This window comes from Boleophthalmus pectinirostris, unplaced genomic scaffold (genome assembly GCF_026225935.1).
Source record: "Boleophthalmus pectinirostris isolate CB_2022bp ecotype Guang Dong unplaced genomic scaffold, ASM2622593v1 HiC_scaffold_13, whole genome shotgun sequence".
NCBI lineage: Eukaryota > Metazoa > Chordata > Actinopteri > Gobiiformes > Gobiidae > Boleophthalmus > Boleophthalmus pectinirostris.
In genome coordinates, this window is record NW_026571036.1 from 20,053,265 (window position 1) to 20,068,688 (window position 15,424).

Sequence of the window (15,424 nt, forward strand, 5' to 3'; positions counted from 1 at the left end):
GGATTTGCTGTGCTGTCCGACGATGGACTGTCGTCTCCAAGTCAGGCCCATTATGGCACTTGGATCCCTTCAGAGCTCAGTTGGATGGAGATTTATAATTAACAACCATAATGTAATGAAGTCTAGCAGCGGCTCCAGGGACAGTTACATAGTCGTCATCTCAGTGCTGAAGGCTGATAGAGAAGGCAGACATATCCACTCTTCGTCATACACTGGGCCCTCCATTTTGGTTTATAGCATTTTAAATAGCCTAGACTATTTTCTGAAAGCACAAGAAACTATACACCAATAGTTTTTGTAGATGATGAAAGAGATGATCATTGAGGAAGAGTGCCAAATGGCCTCAAAGTAACTTCATTACTCTTCCAGAAATTAGACCTAGAATGCACAATTTTGCTGAAAATAAAAAGTGCCATCAGTGTTTTTTTTCTCACTGCATCAGTGAATAGAATATAACCATTTAGCCTAGCCTAATCAATTATAAAAACAATTAAACTGGATATAAATTGACTGAGCTAGTCTTGAATCAAAGATTTTTTTATTTTTTTTTTACATTTAAGCATGGCCTTACCTTGAGGAGAGGCAGGTAACTTGCATAGTTCTGTTGTCACTCAGCATGTTTTTCTCTATTTTTGCACATTCTTAATTCGTGGCTGCAAATTCGAGATTGACAGAAAACATAGAAAATGTTTGTAGAAGAATTTATTTGCATTTATTCATTTCCTAATAGCTTACCTTACCATAAAGTAACTAGCCGCCTAGCCTTGAAGATGCTAAGTTCGTCTACATTCTAATTTCAAACGTAGCACGAGCAAAAATAGTAAGAATGTGTCCTTGCAGATAAAATAAGAAAATGTCATCAAACAACATGACTCCTCCTCTTCAGTCGATGTTTGTCTCACTTAAGCTAAATCACTCCGAGGCCTTGTTGAAATAAAAGATTGGCCCGCTGCAGTTATCACTATAGTCATCACAACACTACGTCTTGTACGGGTTCATGCATAATAGGCTTTTATTCATCTACTCGTGTTGAATGTTATTTGTTTGGGGTTGGCAATATTTACTAAAAATATAATTATATTGACAAAATAGATGTATTTTTTGCAGCATTTTTCTTTTTCATTCATTCTTTCTTTCTTTTTTTTTTTTTTTTTTTTTTTTCTAGATAGCCTACTTGAGATTAAAATTTTGTATATCTTCTATACAACAATCACAAAATAATTTGATATATCGCTCAATGATCACTCATATATTAGTTGTATATGTACTGTCTTTGTTGTATTTCTGCCAAGGAGAGACAGCTCTGACCTACAGCACTGATCAGGAGCAGAATGAAAAGAGTCCTGAGGAGGACCCCTGAGGTGCCCCACAGTGAAGCCCATCAGGATATATGGACAAAGTGCAGTTTTTTTCAGTGCTGTGTAAGTGAGTTAGAGATCCTGAGCGAAACGTCTCTGTGCGTCTGCCTAAATGAGTTAGTATGTGTCTAGCACGGCAGCACACGGACAGCAGGTGATGGATGGGGCCCCGCGGAGATGAGCTGTAAAAATGGCTGATTCTGGCACTCAAGGGTGAGATCACTTCCTCAATAAAAATGTATTGTCTCGAATCATCAAGGCTATATATGAATGTTGATTAGGTTATTAGACAAATGGGAGTTAATCGTAATAATAAAAAATAATAAAAAAAGATGCCATCTTATAGTAACTGTAAAAATCATGACCTAGGGATCATTCTGTTGCCCCTTTCTTAAAGGTCTAGGTATACTCAAATGGTACTTATTATGTTGCCCTGAAATTAACTTTGAACAAACTGATGGGTTGTTTTGGTGGTTAAATTCTCATTTAGGTAGGCCTATACATATTGGTAGTCATATAGTAGGCCATGCACTTCTAGGGTTATTATTGAAGTGGGAGTTGTAGTTGTGGTTGTAGAATTAGTGTATCAACACCATTAGTAGGCTTGTAGTAAACTTGTAGTAATTACTGATAACCCTACCTATTTTTACCCAAATAATAATAGTTAAAGCAGCATTACTTACTTCATCTTTTCATTCACAATCAATCCAAAGTTCTATACCCCTAATGAAGAAAGAAAATGGACCTTTGTGTACAATCTCCCTTCTCCAGTGGTAGTTCACAGTATAAAAGTTTTATTGCATCCTGCAGCAGTGACACAGACGCAAACTGTTACTAAATCTGCTGCTGCTCCTCTGGCCTGTCATCTCCAATCGCACCACTGGGGCTGATGGACAACTGTAAACTGTGCAGTTAGAGGTGCCCTGGAACTGAACACTAGTTTAAAAAGAGCATTTGGCACGTTCTTCCATCTCATCTTTTTTCATTTCAGTTAATTATAACAAAAATGATCTCATCCTGAGGTTAAATACTAAATGTTAAGTAACATAATGAATAGCCTATCAGATGTAATCAAAAGAAGTGAATGAGCTTTTGCAGTGAAATTTGTGGTACTATGACCATTTGGTTTTCTACTGGTAACATTCACAAACAATAAGAGCAAGTACTACAATATTTTTGACTTCCACTAAGCTTTTGGAGTTCAACATAGTTACTGTCTACTGCCATCTTGTGGTAAGGTTGCAACATATCATTATTCAGGCCACTGCAAAATTGGCCTTCCTAGATCTATTTACATACTCAGAACTTTTTATTCATAAGAAGGCTATGGGAAAAGCAAAAAAAAAAAAAAAAAAAGAAAAAAAGAAAAAACTCCAATTGGTAAAAAAAGACACATTTCATTTGGACATTGGAAACCATTTTAAGTTCCAATACTTTAAATCATTTTTGTTTATGTATAGGTCCACATTAGATTTTTAAACTACTACTGTTCTTGTTTTCATCATTGCAGTGTTTTAGCAATTAGATAATTAGATAATGTATGCAAAAAGATGATAGGGCCTCTCCAGGTGAAGTGAAATGGGACACCTGGTTGTTACCATGACACTGCTGCGGACAGGCAAAGGCTCATGGGACGTCAGATGGTCAGATAATTTCACAGAACAGCAAGTGGTGGACCATTTTTGCATCTTCAAGGAATTTATTTGTCACCCAACAAGAAGCTACAAGAGCATTTTAGATAATTTTGTTGTAGTGAACATTTCTGTGCTGGAATCCGCAGAGTCTCAGGTGTAAAATATTGATAGTGCAACAGGTGTGTTTTTGGAGCAGGTCTGGGGCCTTCTGATCCATGTATCACGCAACAAGGGGCTGCCAGCACCCCCATCCCCGGCCCAACCACGGACCCCAGCACTGGTGAGTCTGTCTATTATAACACCATCAACTAGGCTTATTGGTTGATTTGGTTTGATTCTCAAAGTTATGGTTGGTGTGCATGTTCAGATCTGTTATTAAGACCCAGAAATACTATAAAAGGCCTATATATATATATATATATATATATATATATATATATATATATATATATATATATATATATATATATACACACACACACACACACACACACATATATATATATATATATATATATATATACACACACACACACACACACTATAAAAGGACAGAAATAGTATGAATACTTTAAATGTGATTGGATATTCACCCTTATCTGCAAGATTAAAAGTAGGGCGTACACGTACAGACATTGTATCCTGTCACAGTTGTTATCTCTACTCTTATGTGATTGACTTTCTCTCTTGCTACATACCTATATAACCATTCTATAACTCTATTGTGGAATATTGTGGTCTATTGTGGAAAACAGCCTAGTGAATGTTATTGTTTGTGTCCCACAGATGCAGTAGGTGCCACTCCTCCGGGGGCAGGAGGAGGAGAGCGAGGCGCGGATGGGGCACAAGCTGGCACTCCAGTCCACAAGGAGCTCTGGTTCATTGTTGTTATGGCAGCCATCGCCCTCTTGGTGCTGGCCATTGCCATTGCTATTGTGTTGAATAAGGTGTGTTCCAAAACATTACAATGAATCCTTGGTTGTGACTCAAATACATGCAAGGACTGAAACTTATTTTGCTGCTCCAGGCCCTGAATAAGCCCCCCTTCAGCAGAGAGAGGCCCCCACTGGTGGCAATAACCATGGAGAAAAGGAGCCCCATGGCAGTGTACCCACCCAGCAACTCTATGTTGGTGAGCCAGGACCAGAAAACACAAGAAACAGACACGTCTATCTAATGTATAAAGTGTTGCTAGGTTCACTGCTGTATTCTTATAGGAATGATTAACTGACCTCCAGTTCAGCTAATTTATTTACGCAGGTCATATATTCATACCTCTCGTGCACAAAGATATATACATATTTACATGTGTATATTTATATATATATATATATTTTTTTTTTCAGTTTGACACAGTGCCGGACACAACTGCCTTTTCCAACAGTGTTACCCTCAAAGGCTTCACCCTAAAGATAGAGGTACAAAAACTCCTCATTATTATGTATGGTCCTGACATGTTGCTGACAGTACTGTGTTTGTCCACCAGGAGGTGATAGAAGCCAAATGTGAGGAGGACCTCGCAAATGGTGAGCTGGGGATCTTGAGCGTGAACTCTCTGAGGCGCAGTGTGAGCCAAGTGATGGACGGGAAGTCTCTGACAGGAGACAGTGAAGTTTGGGACCCCAAAATCTCCGGCCATGACAGCGGGATGGTGAGGGACCCTAAAAATGTATGCCAAATGGATGCAAAAGCCAGGGTGCTTGGTGTGTTTCTCAATGTTAATTATTTGGCTTTATCTTTCAGTTTATGGAGGATGAGGAGTTTGTAGACACAATCAAAGGCTTCAGTACAGTGAAGAAGGAGCACACCATGTTCACTGATACTAACCTGTGACCTGGGAATGACCTTTGAACTCAAAGGATCCTAACTAATTCTGTAAATCCATATACGCATGTGAGATGTAGGCTCTTTGTTCTTTGGACAGAAATAGACTTTAAGATTTGTATATCTGTCACAAAACCAAAGCTATAAAGTATGAAGCATGAGTATTATGAACTTGATACTATAATTTATATTTGTTTTTTGTAATTTGTTAAAAAATGGACACTACTTTTAAACAGAATTATTATCACTATCAGTAATATTTGCATAAATAGCATATGGCATCTGAACACAAAACAAGTGTATATCTTACATATCTTCTTGGTGGAGGTCTTACCATATGTGCCATTTATCTGTTTGCCTTTTCCAGTCTGATTTAACATCTCCAGTAACACTGCATGTAAAACCTAATTCAAACACTGTTTTGATACACAATAAAGTAATAAGTAGTAATAAAGTCAATGGAAGGTCTTCACAGTTTTTATTTGAAATGAGCTGAAATGCGGGCACAAACACTGGTACCGTTACAGTCAATAATAAGGTTATAAAACAAACATTTACATAATAAATTAATGTACTGTGGTACCACATGATGAGACAGTAAACATAAAACCCCTTCACTAGGGGATGACAAGTATTAAAAACAAAAGGTTTGTCCGTTTAATGTACAAAATGATCAGGCATTTTCAAAGGAGGCCTTGTCTCCTGGCTTGTTATGATAAAAATATAAATCTTTAAATTGTCATTTCGACTTGTTGATATGTTACATGCTAAACACCTTTCAGTGACATTCAACAAACTGCAATCCAATAGTAAGACATGTACATTTTGAGTAATTTGTTTCAATCTTTTTAAAAATTGCTATTATTCCTTTATATTTTCCTTTTTTTATGAATTTTTGACCATCATTACAACATGCTGTCATCCCTTTTTTGGTTGATTCAAACACTAATTTTGTTTCGAACTGTAAAGTGCATGCAGCTCATGCTAGTTTTCAATGTTCAGCGCTGGCAACATTAGAAACAACTGCTACATACAGTATAATAATGCACCATTATTGATGCTTGTCTGTGCATTGGAACAGCTCAAAATAAACCATTGGAACCACAACTGCAGAATTCCTTATCCAGCATCTTTACATTCCCTTTTTCATTATATGATTAAATTACCAATGATTAAATAACTATTTTATGTGAATGGTATGTTTAGTGTCAGAGCAAACAAGTATTCAAGTTTGAAGCATATCCATTCCTATTGCTATTACTTTACTAAAACTACAAGAGTGCATTTTGCTTGATAATATTAATGTCATTGAATTCATCATCGTCTGTGCAGCTAGTTGGTAAATATATTTCCTGCTAAAACAATGATAGCACAGTCTCTGTTTGACACTATAACACTGATGGAGGTACCTGAGATCTACTCTAGACCTGACCATGTGTGGAGCACCTGTGTTAGCTGGTGACCTATAAAGTAAAGTAGACATGCATTTCATATTTACTGCTATAATGTTAATTCATGACGTTTTGTCTAGTGATGTTAGTGTAAATTGTATGGAAGCTCTTAAATCTTGATACATTATTTTCTAAATCAGCAACACTGACAAAACTAGCAAAATGTACAACCACCAATGGCTTCACTACTGCATGAGAAAGACAAAAATATGCACGATATCAAGATGAGAGAAAATACAAGCTAAACCACAATAAAATGAGATGGCTTTAAAGAGACTAGCATGAGGTATTACATGTAAAAAGAGGGAGTGAGTAGGTGGGAAGGATCTCTAGGCATAATATACAAATGAGTCGTGAAAGCGGTTACTGAAAGATGTCTCCAAATCCAATTCAAAAATATATCATTTGTTCACTCAGCAAGTCTTTCAGTTTAGTTTCCCTTTTCAAAAACTACAAACTGTGCAATATGTATACAAAATATTTCATTACAACATTCCATCAAAAAGCAAAAATCAAGTGTCATTCTTAAAACCACATGCAAGAATTAAAGGGCTTTCTTTTCGGTCCTTAACAAGCAGCTTCATTCTCATTAAATAAATACATACCATTACCATCAAGATTGCGGGCAGCTTGTACCAAACCCAGTTTGGACGTGGTCAAGCATTAAGTACCAAGATGCAAATGCGATTACAAAACAAACCTACCTCTTAGCCAGAAAAGCTTTTCAAAATCACCTAAAATAATGCTGGATTTAAAACAATTTAGGAAAATATTTCAGCTAATACTGATTACTGGCATCAGACTTTATAAGAATATAGCGATCAGGCATTAAAAAGTTAAAAGGTATCAGCTAAAATAATCTTTTAGTTAAAAATAAATGAGTTTTCAAATGCCACAAGGGAAAAGTTGGTTTAAAATCGGAAGGCTGGGATTTAGAGTTCATTTTGGGTAATACCAGAATCCTCAGTGATGTTTCTTTGAGGCGCTGGAAACAGGAGGTGGATCAGAGCCTTTACGTTGGACACAGAACTGTGGAAACACAAAACTATAATGTCACAAAGCAGTGGTTTATCATTTTATTAACAAACTAACTATGGGAGAGGAGATGAGAAACTGTATCAACTACAGGTTAAGGGTGAACCAGGAAGTGCTGCTACAAGCTGGAGAAAGAAGAAAATGTACAAACACGTGTCAATAATGTGAAGGCTGTTTGCAACTTTCTGAGAAAAATTCCATGCAATTATTTCTTATATCTAAGAAGCAGACTAGATGTTGGGAGGTCACAGTGAGTCTGTGTGGTCACATGTTTCAGGTAAATATATTGCACATGATAAAATAAAAACGGGTGTAACTGGTTCATATTACGCAAAGATCACAGCATAGAGCCCAGCATATTTTAGTGTTCTGTAGTAGTGGTCTGGTGAAATATTTGGTTGGATGATAAATATAATACAAATAATATACACATTTGGCATAGTCAGCAAAAATAAATTTAGTTACTATGTGTTCCGTAGTACCACTGTAGAACAACAAATATGCCCCATGTGAAGCAGTAATTTTAAGTTATTGACACATGTCTCTACAGTGTGACAAAAGATTCACATGTTTTAGGAAAAGTGCGCGTTTGACAGTGGCACAAGAGCTACAGGGAAGAGAGAGAAAGGGAGGGCTCCTGCTGTGAGGAGAAGGTGCTTCTATTGAGGAAAATGAAAAGGACAAAGAGGTTTTTCAGACAGCGCTGAAAGAGAAGTCTGTGTTAATGTGTTTGAGGCTCACAAACCTGTTTCCAAGGCTCTCAAACCAGAGCTACCAGAGGACAGCACAGACAGAGACAAGGGACAGGTCAGAAGTGAAAAAGACCCATTATTTATCATAGAAGAGTGAGTAGAGATCCATGTATGGATGAATGCTTGCTTTGAGATACTATTTTCATCTAATATAAAAAATGTATTTACCTTTGAGGATGTAGTCTGTTAGTAGGGCTGGAACCTTTTCACTGTCGTCTCTCATAGCTTGAAGAACTTGGGAGACATTTTTGCCAAATTAGATACTTCCATATATAAAATAACTAAAGAAGCATATTAAGAAGTGTTTCCATTATTGTGAGATACTAGTATATTACCTATTAATTTACTCACTTTTTGTCAAAATTTGAAGGTCTTCGACAGAGGGCGCACCGGCCTTCTTCTCATAAGGGATTACTGTGGTCAGATACTGAAGAAAAAAAGATAATACGGTAAGTTTTTAAATGTCAAGGTTAATTTTGAGTCTGTTAATTTGCAAATGATATCCATGCAAAACGAACAGCACAAAATCAAAAAAGGAAAATGTGGTGGTGATTAAACAGACAGTAAAAAATAACATTGCTGCATGAATTAAAGCAAAATAAGTCAAGTTTTGGCACAAAATGTATCTGTAAAAAAAAAAACCAAAGTCAAATGTAGTGAAAGAAAGGAATTTTAAAAAGTGGAGAAACGTAAATGCAGAGAAGAAAGAGGGGCACCTGTTTGTCCCCTCCTGTGTTTCCAAAAGTTTGACGGATGCCATTTTGAATAGCATTGGAGAGTCCTTCTATGGTGAGATGCTACAAGAAGTGAAAGGAGGCAGAGGCAAAGAGTAGAAAAATATTTTAACATTTCTGTGTTTAAAGGTGCAATGTGTAACTTTTCTGTTGGAGGGTCTGTCATCTGATTTCCATGGAGATGTTACTGCTATCTGAAATGTTCCACAGTAGCATTAAACTTACTAATGCATTTATTAAATTACAGGTGCTTTTAGTGCTTCAAAAACATAAGCAGCGCTGCCTCTACGCAGATCTGATGTGTAACTTGGCTTGGTGGGGGCACTTTTTTCTTTTCTTTTTTTTCTCTATGGAAAGTGATCCGTTTACTGCTATACTGTGAAGCATTTGGACAAAGCAACAACATCTACATGAAGATGAGGAGGTAACAAATCTTCTACCAGAAAAGTTACACAGTGCACCTTTAAACAGAGAGCAAATCCGAGAACGGACCCAAGTCTGAAAACATGCAGTCTTCGTGCATTATTCTATAGTGTTAAGATCCATGCGTTGAATTATTTGATTTTCTACATGGTTTTTAACATGTCTCACCGTGCCCGGGATGTGTGTGCTGGCTATCCTCTGTCCATTGGATCCAGTGGTGACGGTACTTCGAATCTTCTTCCTCTTCCGTAGCAGATCCCGGTGTTCCTTTTGTCTGTTCTGAACGTCAATTAGCAGTGAAATGAAGCTGTTCTTAACCTAGAGACAATAAAACATGGATAAAGTGTGTTGAATTTACTTCAAATTACAATTAGTGATTAGTAGACTGGTTTTAACGGGGGTAATTTATGGGTTATAGGTTAGATCTGGAGAGGCAAGCCCACTCTCAGTAATAACGGATGTTTTTCAAGTATGTTTTTAACAACAAACACCGGTGATGGAATAAATACCATATTGCAGAACATCATCAAGTAATAACAGAACAAGCAAGTAGCAGTCCCCTCCACAGTGCACCTTTAATATAATATCTCTTAGTATTATCACTTAATATGCACTATACACCCCTTGATTAATCCCAAAACACTCAAGACATTTTTGGAGTACCTCTTTCTCATAGTCCAACTCGTCTCTTAGGGCCAGTTCCTGGATGAGCTCCTCGCTGAAGCGGCGAATGGTCGACTCCACCTCCTCCAGAGTCTCAGTCAGCTCTGACACTGACAGCTGTCGCAACCCTGTCAGTGTGTGGGTACAGGAGAGAATGAATGAATGACACATTGTTTTTGGCTTATCAACAATTCTAATATTTATAATGTAAATATAAGAGCTGCTGATGTCAAACTTATGCTAATTTAGTTCTGGTTTGGTTCAGATTAAATCTTTAGTGGATGTTGCTGAATGTGAAGCAGGAAATTCTTAGAAGGACTTACTACAGTTGAAAGATTTTACAAATGAACAGTTTCGGATTGGATTTGAACAGAGGAGCTTATAGTTTAGTCAGAGGATTTGGTTATTTTGGCTTATACAAACAAATAATCCATTTTACATCTACAATAACACAACATATAATCAATGATGGACTAATCTTTGTGTCTCTCATGCCCGGTTCCCCATGAGGATAAATATTCATAATATATTTAGAACACTGGCTGTCTTAAGGTCAACAGCCAGCAGCACTTGAATATTGTCATGTAGTTTATTATGTAACATGAATGAGCATAGCAAGTGCTGTCAGTTTATTTAGTTTATTCCACATATTGTTACATAACAATATAAGTCTAGTCATGTGCAAATGTGTACAGCCTTTATCACGTTCTAGCCCCTGTGGCCTTTTACACTTCACTGACTGATTTAGTGGCGTCACACAGGAGTGAAAATAGAACAATGACGATCACAAGCTAAAAAAAAAAGCAGGTAGAACTCTAAAAATAGTATCCTAAACAATGTGACAATAACAACATTCCTTATTTGACAGTTAAGTCAGGAAAATGCAGGGTATCCTATTTTTTAAGAGATCTGCAATACTATAAATCTACACAATATCTAACACAACATACATCTACACAAATCTAAACATTTAAAGTGCCACAATTAGATAAGTACCACCATCTAAATCTTTTAATAGACCTATCATGATAATTACAACATTGACTTATTGTTAAAATATATGAAAGCTGGAACAGTATATTTTGGAGCTCAATATTTATCATATGTAATTTATTTGCAATAGTGGGGAGATTTTTGTTTTAATATGATAAGATATGAGCTGTAGAATGTTGACTAAATAACTTCTATGGCTTATTATTAGTTCATTCTGCTATTTATTGGTATTTATTTATTTATTTATTTACTGTCTATTTAAAATGGTTTACTGGAATTATCCTGCTTTATTTAAATTTTGTCAGTTGCTTAAAGTAGTTTCGCTTTATTTATCTGTAACAATATAAATTGCTTCAAATTTTGCTATAGTGACAGGCCTATCTTTTGGTCTACAGTTAAATTTTCTAATTCATGACTACTTCCTGTATATTGTGTTGATATGTGTTATACTCACGGTCCTCGTAGCTGGTGTTGGAGCCTGAGCGCCGCAGCCCGTGTATGTCCTGTGAGAGCATGGACAGGTCTGAGTGGGATGGACTCTCATCATCCTCCGGGTCTGGGGACTCCTGCATCATCTCCTCAATCTCCTCTATCACCTGAACAAAAAGAGACACAATATATTAAAGACAAGGGAACTATTATATTTAGCAGTGATGGCCATGGATCCATTCACAACATTAACACTCCAAGAAATTTCTATTGTACTTATTTAAACTAGCGTCAACATCACTACATCACTCTAACCATTGATAACATGATAAAATGGTATACTGTCAAAATAAAAGTCTGTAAAAACAATAAAATAACAGAAAATAACTTAATTACCTCCCCATATAATTGATAGACAGGACTAAATGTGGGCTATTGTAAATTGGGGAGAAAGCATGGGTTTTGTGCTACACATATTAAAACTTGAACTAATCTAGAATAATATTAAAGGGTTATGAGCATCCTTCCTCATCTTTCAAGATTCTTCAGTAACCATTCCCCCAAAAAATCCAGTATAACAACAGGGTTCCTCGTCCCACAGTTTGATATGCATTTGCTTCTACACAAGCACCTGTTCGGCTGTGAAGAGGGGCTCATCACTGATGCTGGAGACAATAATAGAGTGCATGTCCATCTGCTCCCTCAGATCTTCATCATCAGACAGGTCCAAAGACTGGTTATCTAGTTTCTGCTCATTTCAGACAAAAAGATGAGAAGAACATGGTAAAAAACAACTGCAGAAGAATAAACTGTAACTTTTTAGTCCTATGTCTTGGTATGATGGCATAGAATCTAGTTGAAGCCATTTAGATATAAAATAGTTCAATCCTACTTGAGAATACCCTTGTGCATTACCTCTGGCTCAATGAGGTTGAGGGTGGGCAAATGCAGGGAGCGAGTGTGCGATGTCTTCCAGTCCACTGGCATCACGTTGCCATAGTTATCTGTGAGTGCATTCCACACCCTAAAACAAGGAAAAGTGGCATAGATCACTATACACAGAAATGATGATTTTACAATCACTGCAGACGTCATGTCTCAGGTGATAAGACCGTTTCCTTCCCATTTACAAAGCATCAATGACAGAGCTCATGTGTGGTGTTCTCTGCTGTCCCTTTCTCTGTTTGAACACCAATGGAACAGCCAATATATCTATTATTATCATTATCATTATTATTATTATTATCTAATTCCCTCTTCATTTAGTAACATAATTTAAAGTAAAGGGTCAAGGACAACCTATATTTGCTAGTATAATAACAATTTTATATATATATATAAAAAACAACACACATAAAACAAACAGAATGCAGTGTTTACAGTGATGATGTTGAGGAACGACAGAATGATGCTGAAGTAGACGGCAGCACAGATTCTGTTAACCACAAATATACAGTAAAACTGTGAAACATGATCCTGTCACTTTGACAAACATACAGATACAGTCATTTGCTATATCTATATCTATATCTATATCTATATCTACATCTATATCTATATTTATAAACTGAAATGCAAGTATTTTGGAAAATGTGTTCAACAAAGACTGAACAATATCTTCAGACTAGAGATTTGACAAGGTAAAATGTTTGTTTCAAAAGTAGTGAGAGGAACTATTGGACTTTTTGACATTCTGATTTAAAAAAAAAATGAAATCCTTCATTCAAGCTGATTCAAATCATTCCTAAGTATGTGACTAATTTCCAGCATGAAGAGACGTGACTTTCTTAAATGGAAAAAGTCAGCCCCAAACGACAAATATTAAGGCACTGTACATTTTTAGGTTTACTTCAAATGTTAACACGTGTTGTTCTAGCTCCTGGCTCCTCTGATCAGTGAGCCGAGGAGGGATGCTGTGAACCCATGTGTCACATCGACTCTACATCGTGATCTTGCGCACACACACAAACACACACACAGTCAGGCTAATGTTTATGTAACCTCCATGTTTCTCCCTGAAGGGGTCACACACGGCTTGGGAGCAGGGGGCTGTGGAGCTGAGCTAAAAAAGGCAACAGTGACTGGCAAAGAATAATATATTTTGTGCTCCAAGCTGACACTGTCCTGGGCATGTGAGTGGCTGCCAAAAACACAATTTAATTTGGCATCACTTAAAGCTTTAAAGATTTAAAAGCAGAGTTGAAAGGAATTAAAAACAAATATTGCTTTTGGTTGGGTAATCATTCATGTGTCTGTGTGATAATAAATTACATCTTGTGCAAAATTCAATTAACCTCATTAGTTAAGTATCCTTTAAAAACAGTGTAAACATTCACAAATGCTAGTACTTCTTGTCATCTTGCAGCTTTTTACTTAGAGAACTTGTTAATCATCAAGGCACGTTGAAATAAGGGTAGTCTGCCAGAAAAGACTTTGGCTAGTCTTTGGGCTGCAGGCTGCTTTCCAGTATTTTGCTCAGTTGAAAGTACTCAAAATGCCACTGTTAAACAGGAAACTGAACCCCATGAATATTGCAAAAAGGAAGACTGTTTTAAATTTTATGCAAGAGGAAGATGAATCATGCACTGTAATGTAAGTTGGTGTGGCGAGAGGAACAAAATATTGTAACATGTCATAACAAAATTGAGACATTTATTGTGGCAAATGATTAGAGCTAACAAGTCAACCATAGCTTAAAGACAAGAACAAATGGAATCATACAATGAACAATATATAACAAATAGCAATATAAACTACAGTATAAGACCTGTCAATCTCAGCACTCAGGAATTCCTATGCAACATTTTGTTAACGTGGCAGACAGGACCCACCTACCAAACTGGAAAGTTTATTAACCTCAAAAAACATCTGCCAAAACTTGGGATTGACAAAGTCTCTCTCAAAATAGAAAGTATACATCTATTTTCTCGACCTCTGCTACAACACAAATAACTGTAGGCTTGAGCTTATTATTGTGCATTAAAAGATTTCTAGTTAATATTTCCTTTTAAAAATACTGCGAAATAACAAGAATTAAACAAGTAAAACAACTGTGTGAAACGATAAACAGGGTTATATTGAGCTTTGGTTAGCTGAAGATGCTAATACGACTAGCTAAGACTAAAAAGTTACAGCTAGCTTAGCATGATGTTAAATTAAAGCACTCACTCGTCATCTTTCAGATAGTTGTCCTCCGTGATTGGTTTGATGGGCGCTATGTTTTCTGTAGTTGTGCTGTAATTTCGGAAACACACCGTCAGCTTCTCGTCAAAATCGTGGACTAGATCTTCCATTGATTTAAAGCTGCAGATCTCCCCGCAGAAGCTGTTGTCTAGGTCGGAGAAATCGTCTAGGCCCGAGGAGGTGGTAGTGGAGTCGGTCACATTGGAGTTGAGTTGGTCCAGCTGATTATCGGACTCTTGGAACGGCTTAAACTCGTTAAAATCTTGCCAGTCCTCATCGAAATGGGCCAAAGGAGCCGCCATGCCTGCCAAAAGAAGCCGGGGCAGCCTCTGTGCCCCTCTCGTTGGTTGGTACCGCTCTGTTTTAGGTTTCCAGACAGACACTGGCAGAGACGGGGAGGAACCATAGACTATGGGAGGAACAGAGCAGCGGCGAGGGACGGATGGGCTGTGCGTCATGACGTAAACACGTAATCACGCCCCTTTCAGACAGAGCAAAACAAACCCATGTCAAAGGCTTTGTACAGTACATGACAGATTTGACTGCTTCTTTGTTCAAAATAGCCCTGTGTGCAAAAAATAACAATGATACCACGTTATAATAACTACACCCTGATTAGCTTTAACAATAGATGAATAAATACTTTATCCATAATGAAAAAATAGCCTAGTTTACTAACAATAATTCAGGCTTAGTTAAGGCTAGGGTTAGGGTAAGGAGTAATTATCAAGGTATTCATTATGATTAAGATAATTATTATGATTATTATTACTACTAATAACAAAAAAAAAACAAAATCTATATTGCTGATCAATATGATCCACATGAAAATTGTTGCAGTTATTTGGGAGAGGGAGAAAAAAAAGAAAACCTCCCTTATTTTTGCTGCATGCCATTTATTATAAGCTTATTGCCATGCCAACAAAGACCACAGGAGGGACTGGC

General features: G+C 36.9%; 1 protein-coding gene across 2 annotated transcripts; it reads right to left on the reverse strand.

Moving 5' to 3' along the window:
* Positions 1-5,277: 5,277 nt before the first annotated feature.
* On the reverse strand, positions 5,278-14,952 carry fez2b (fasciculation and elongation protein zeta 2b). 2 transcript variants are annotated; one of them, XM_055149515.1, is made up of 10 exons: positions 14,465-14,952; positions 12,212-12,320; positions 11,928-12,044; positions 11,322-11,463; positions 9,875-10,002; positions 9,380-9,529; positions 8,406-8,481; positions 8,223-8,288; positions 8,048-8,073; positions 5,278-7,296 (listed from the first exon to the last, which is right to left on the reverse strand). In XM_055149515.1, the coding sequence occupies exons 1-9, from the start codon at positions 14,935-14,937 to the stop codon at positions 8,063-8,065; spliced, it is 1,272 nt and encodes a 423-aa protein (XP_055005490.1). In that variant the 5' UTR covers positions 14,938-14,952; the 3' UTR covers positions 5,278-7,296; positions 8,048-8,062. The 2 variants fall into 2 exon arrangements, with proteins under 2 accessions (XP_055005490.1, XP_020786949.2); XM_020931290.2 differs by lacking the exon at positions 8,048-8,073.
* Between the last annotated feature and the right edge of the window lie 472 nt (positions 14,953-15,424).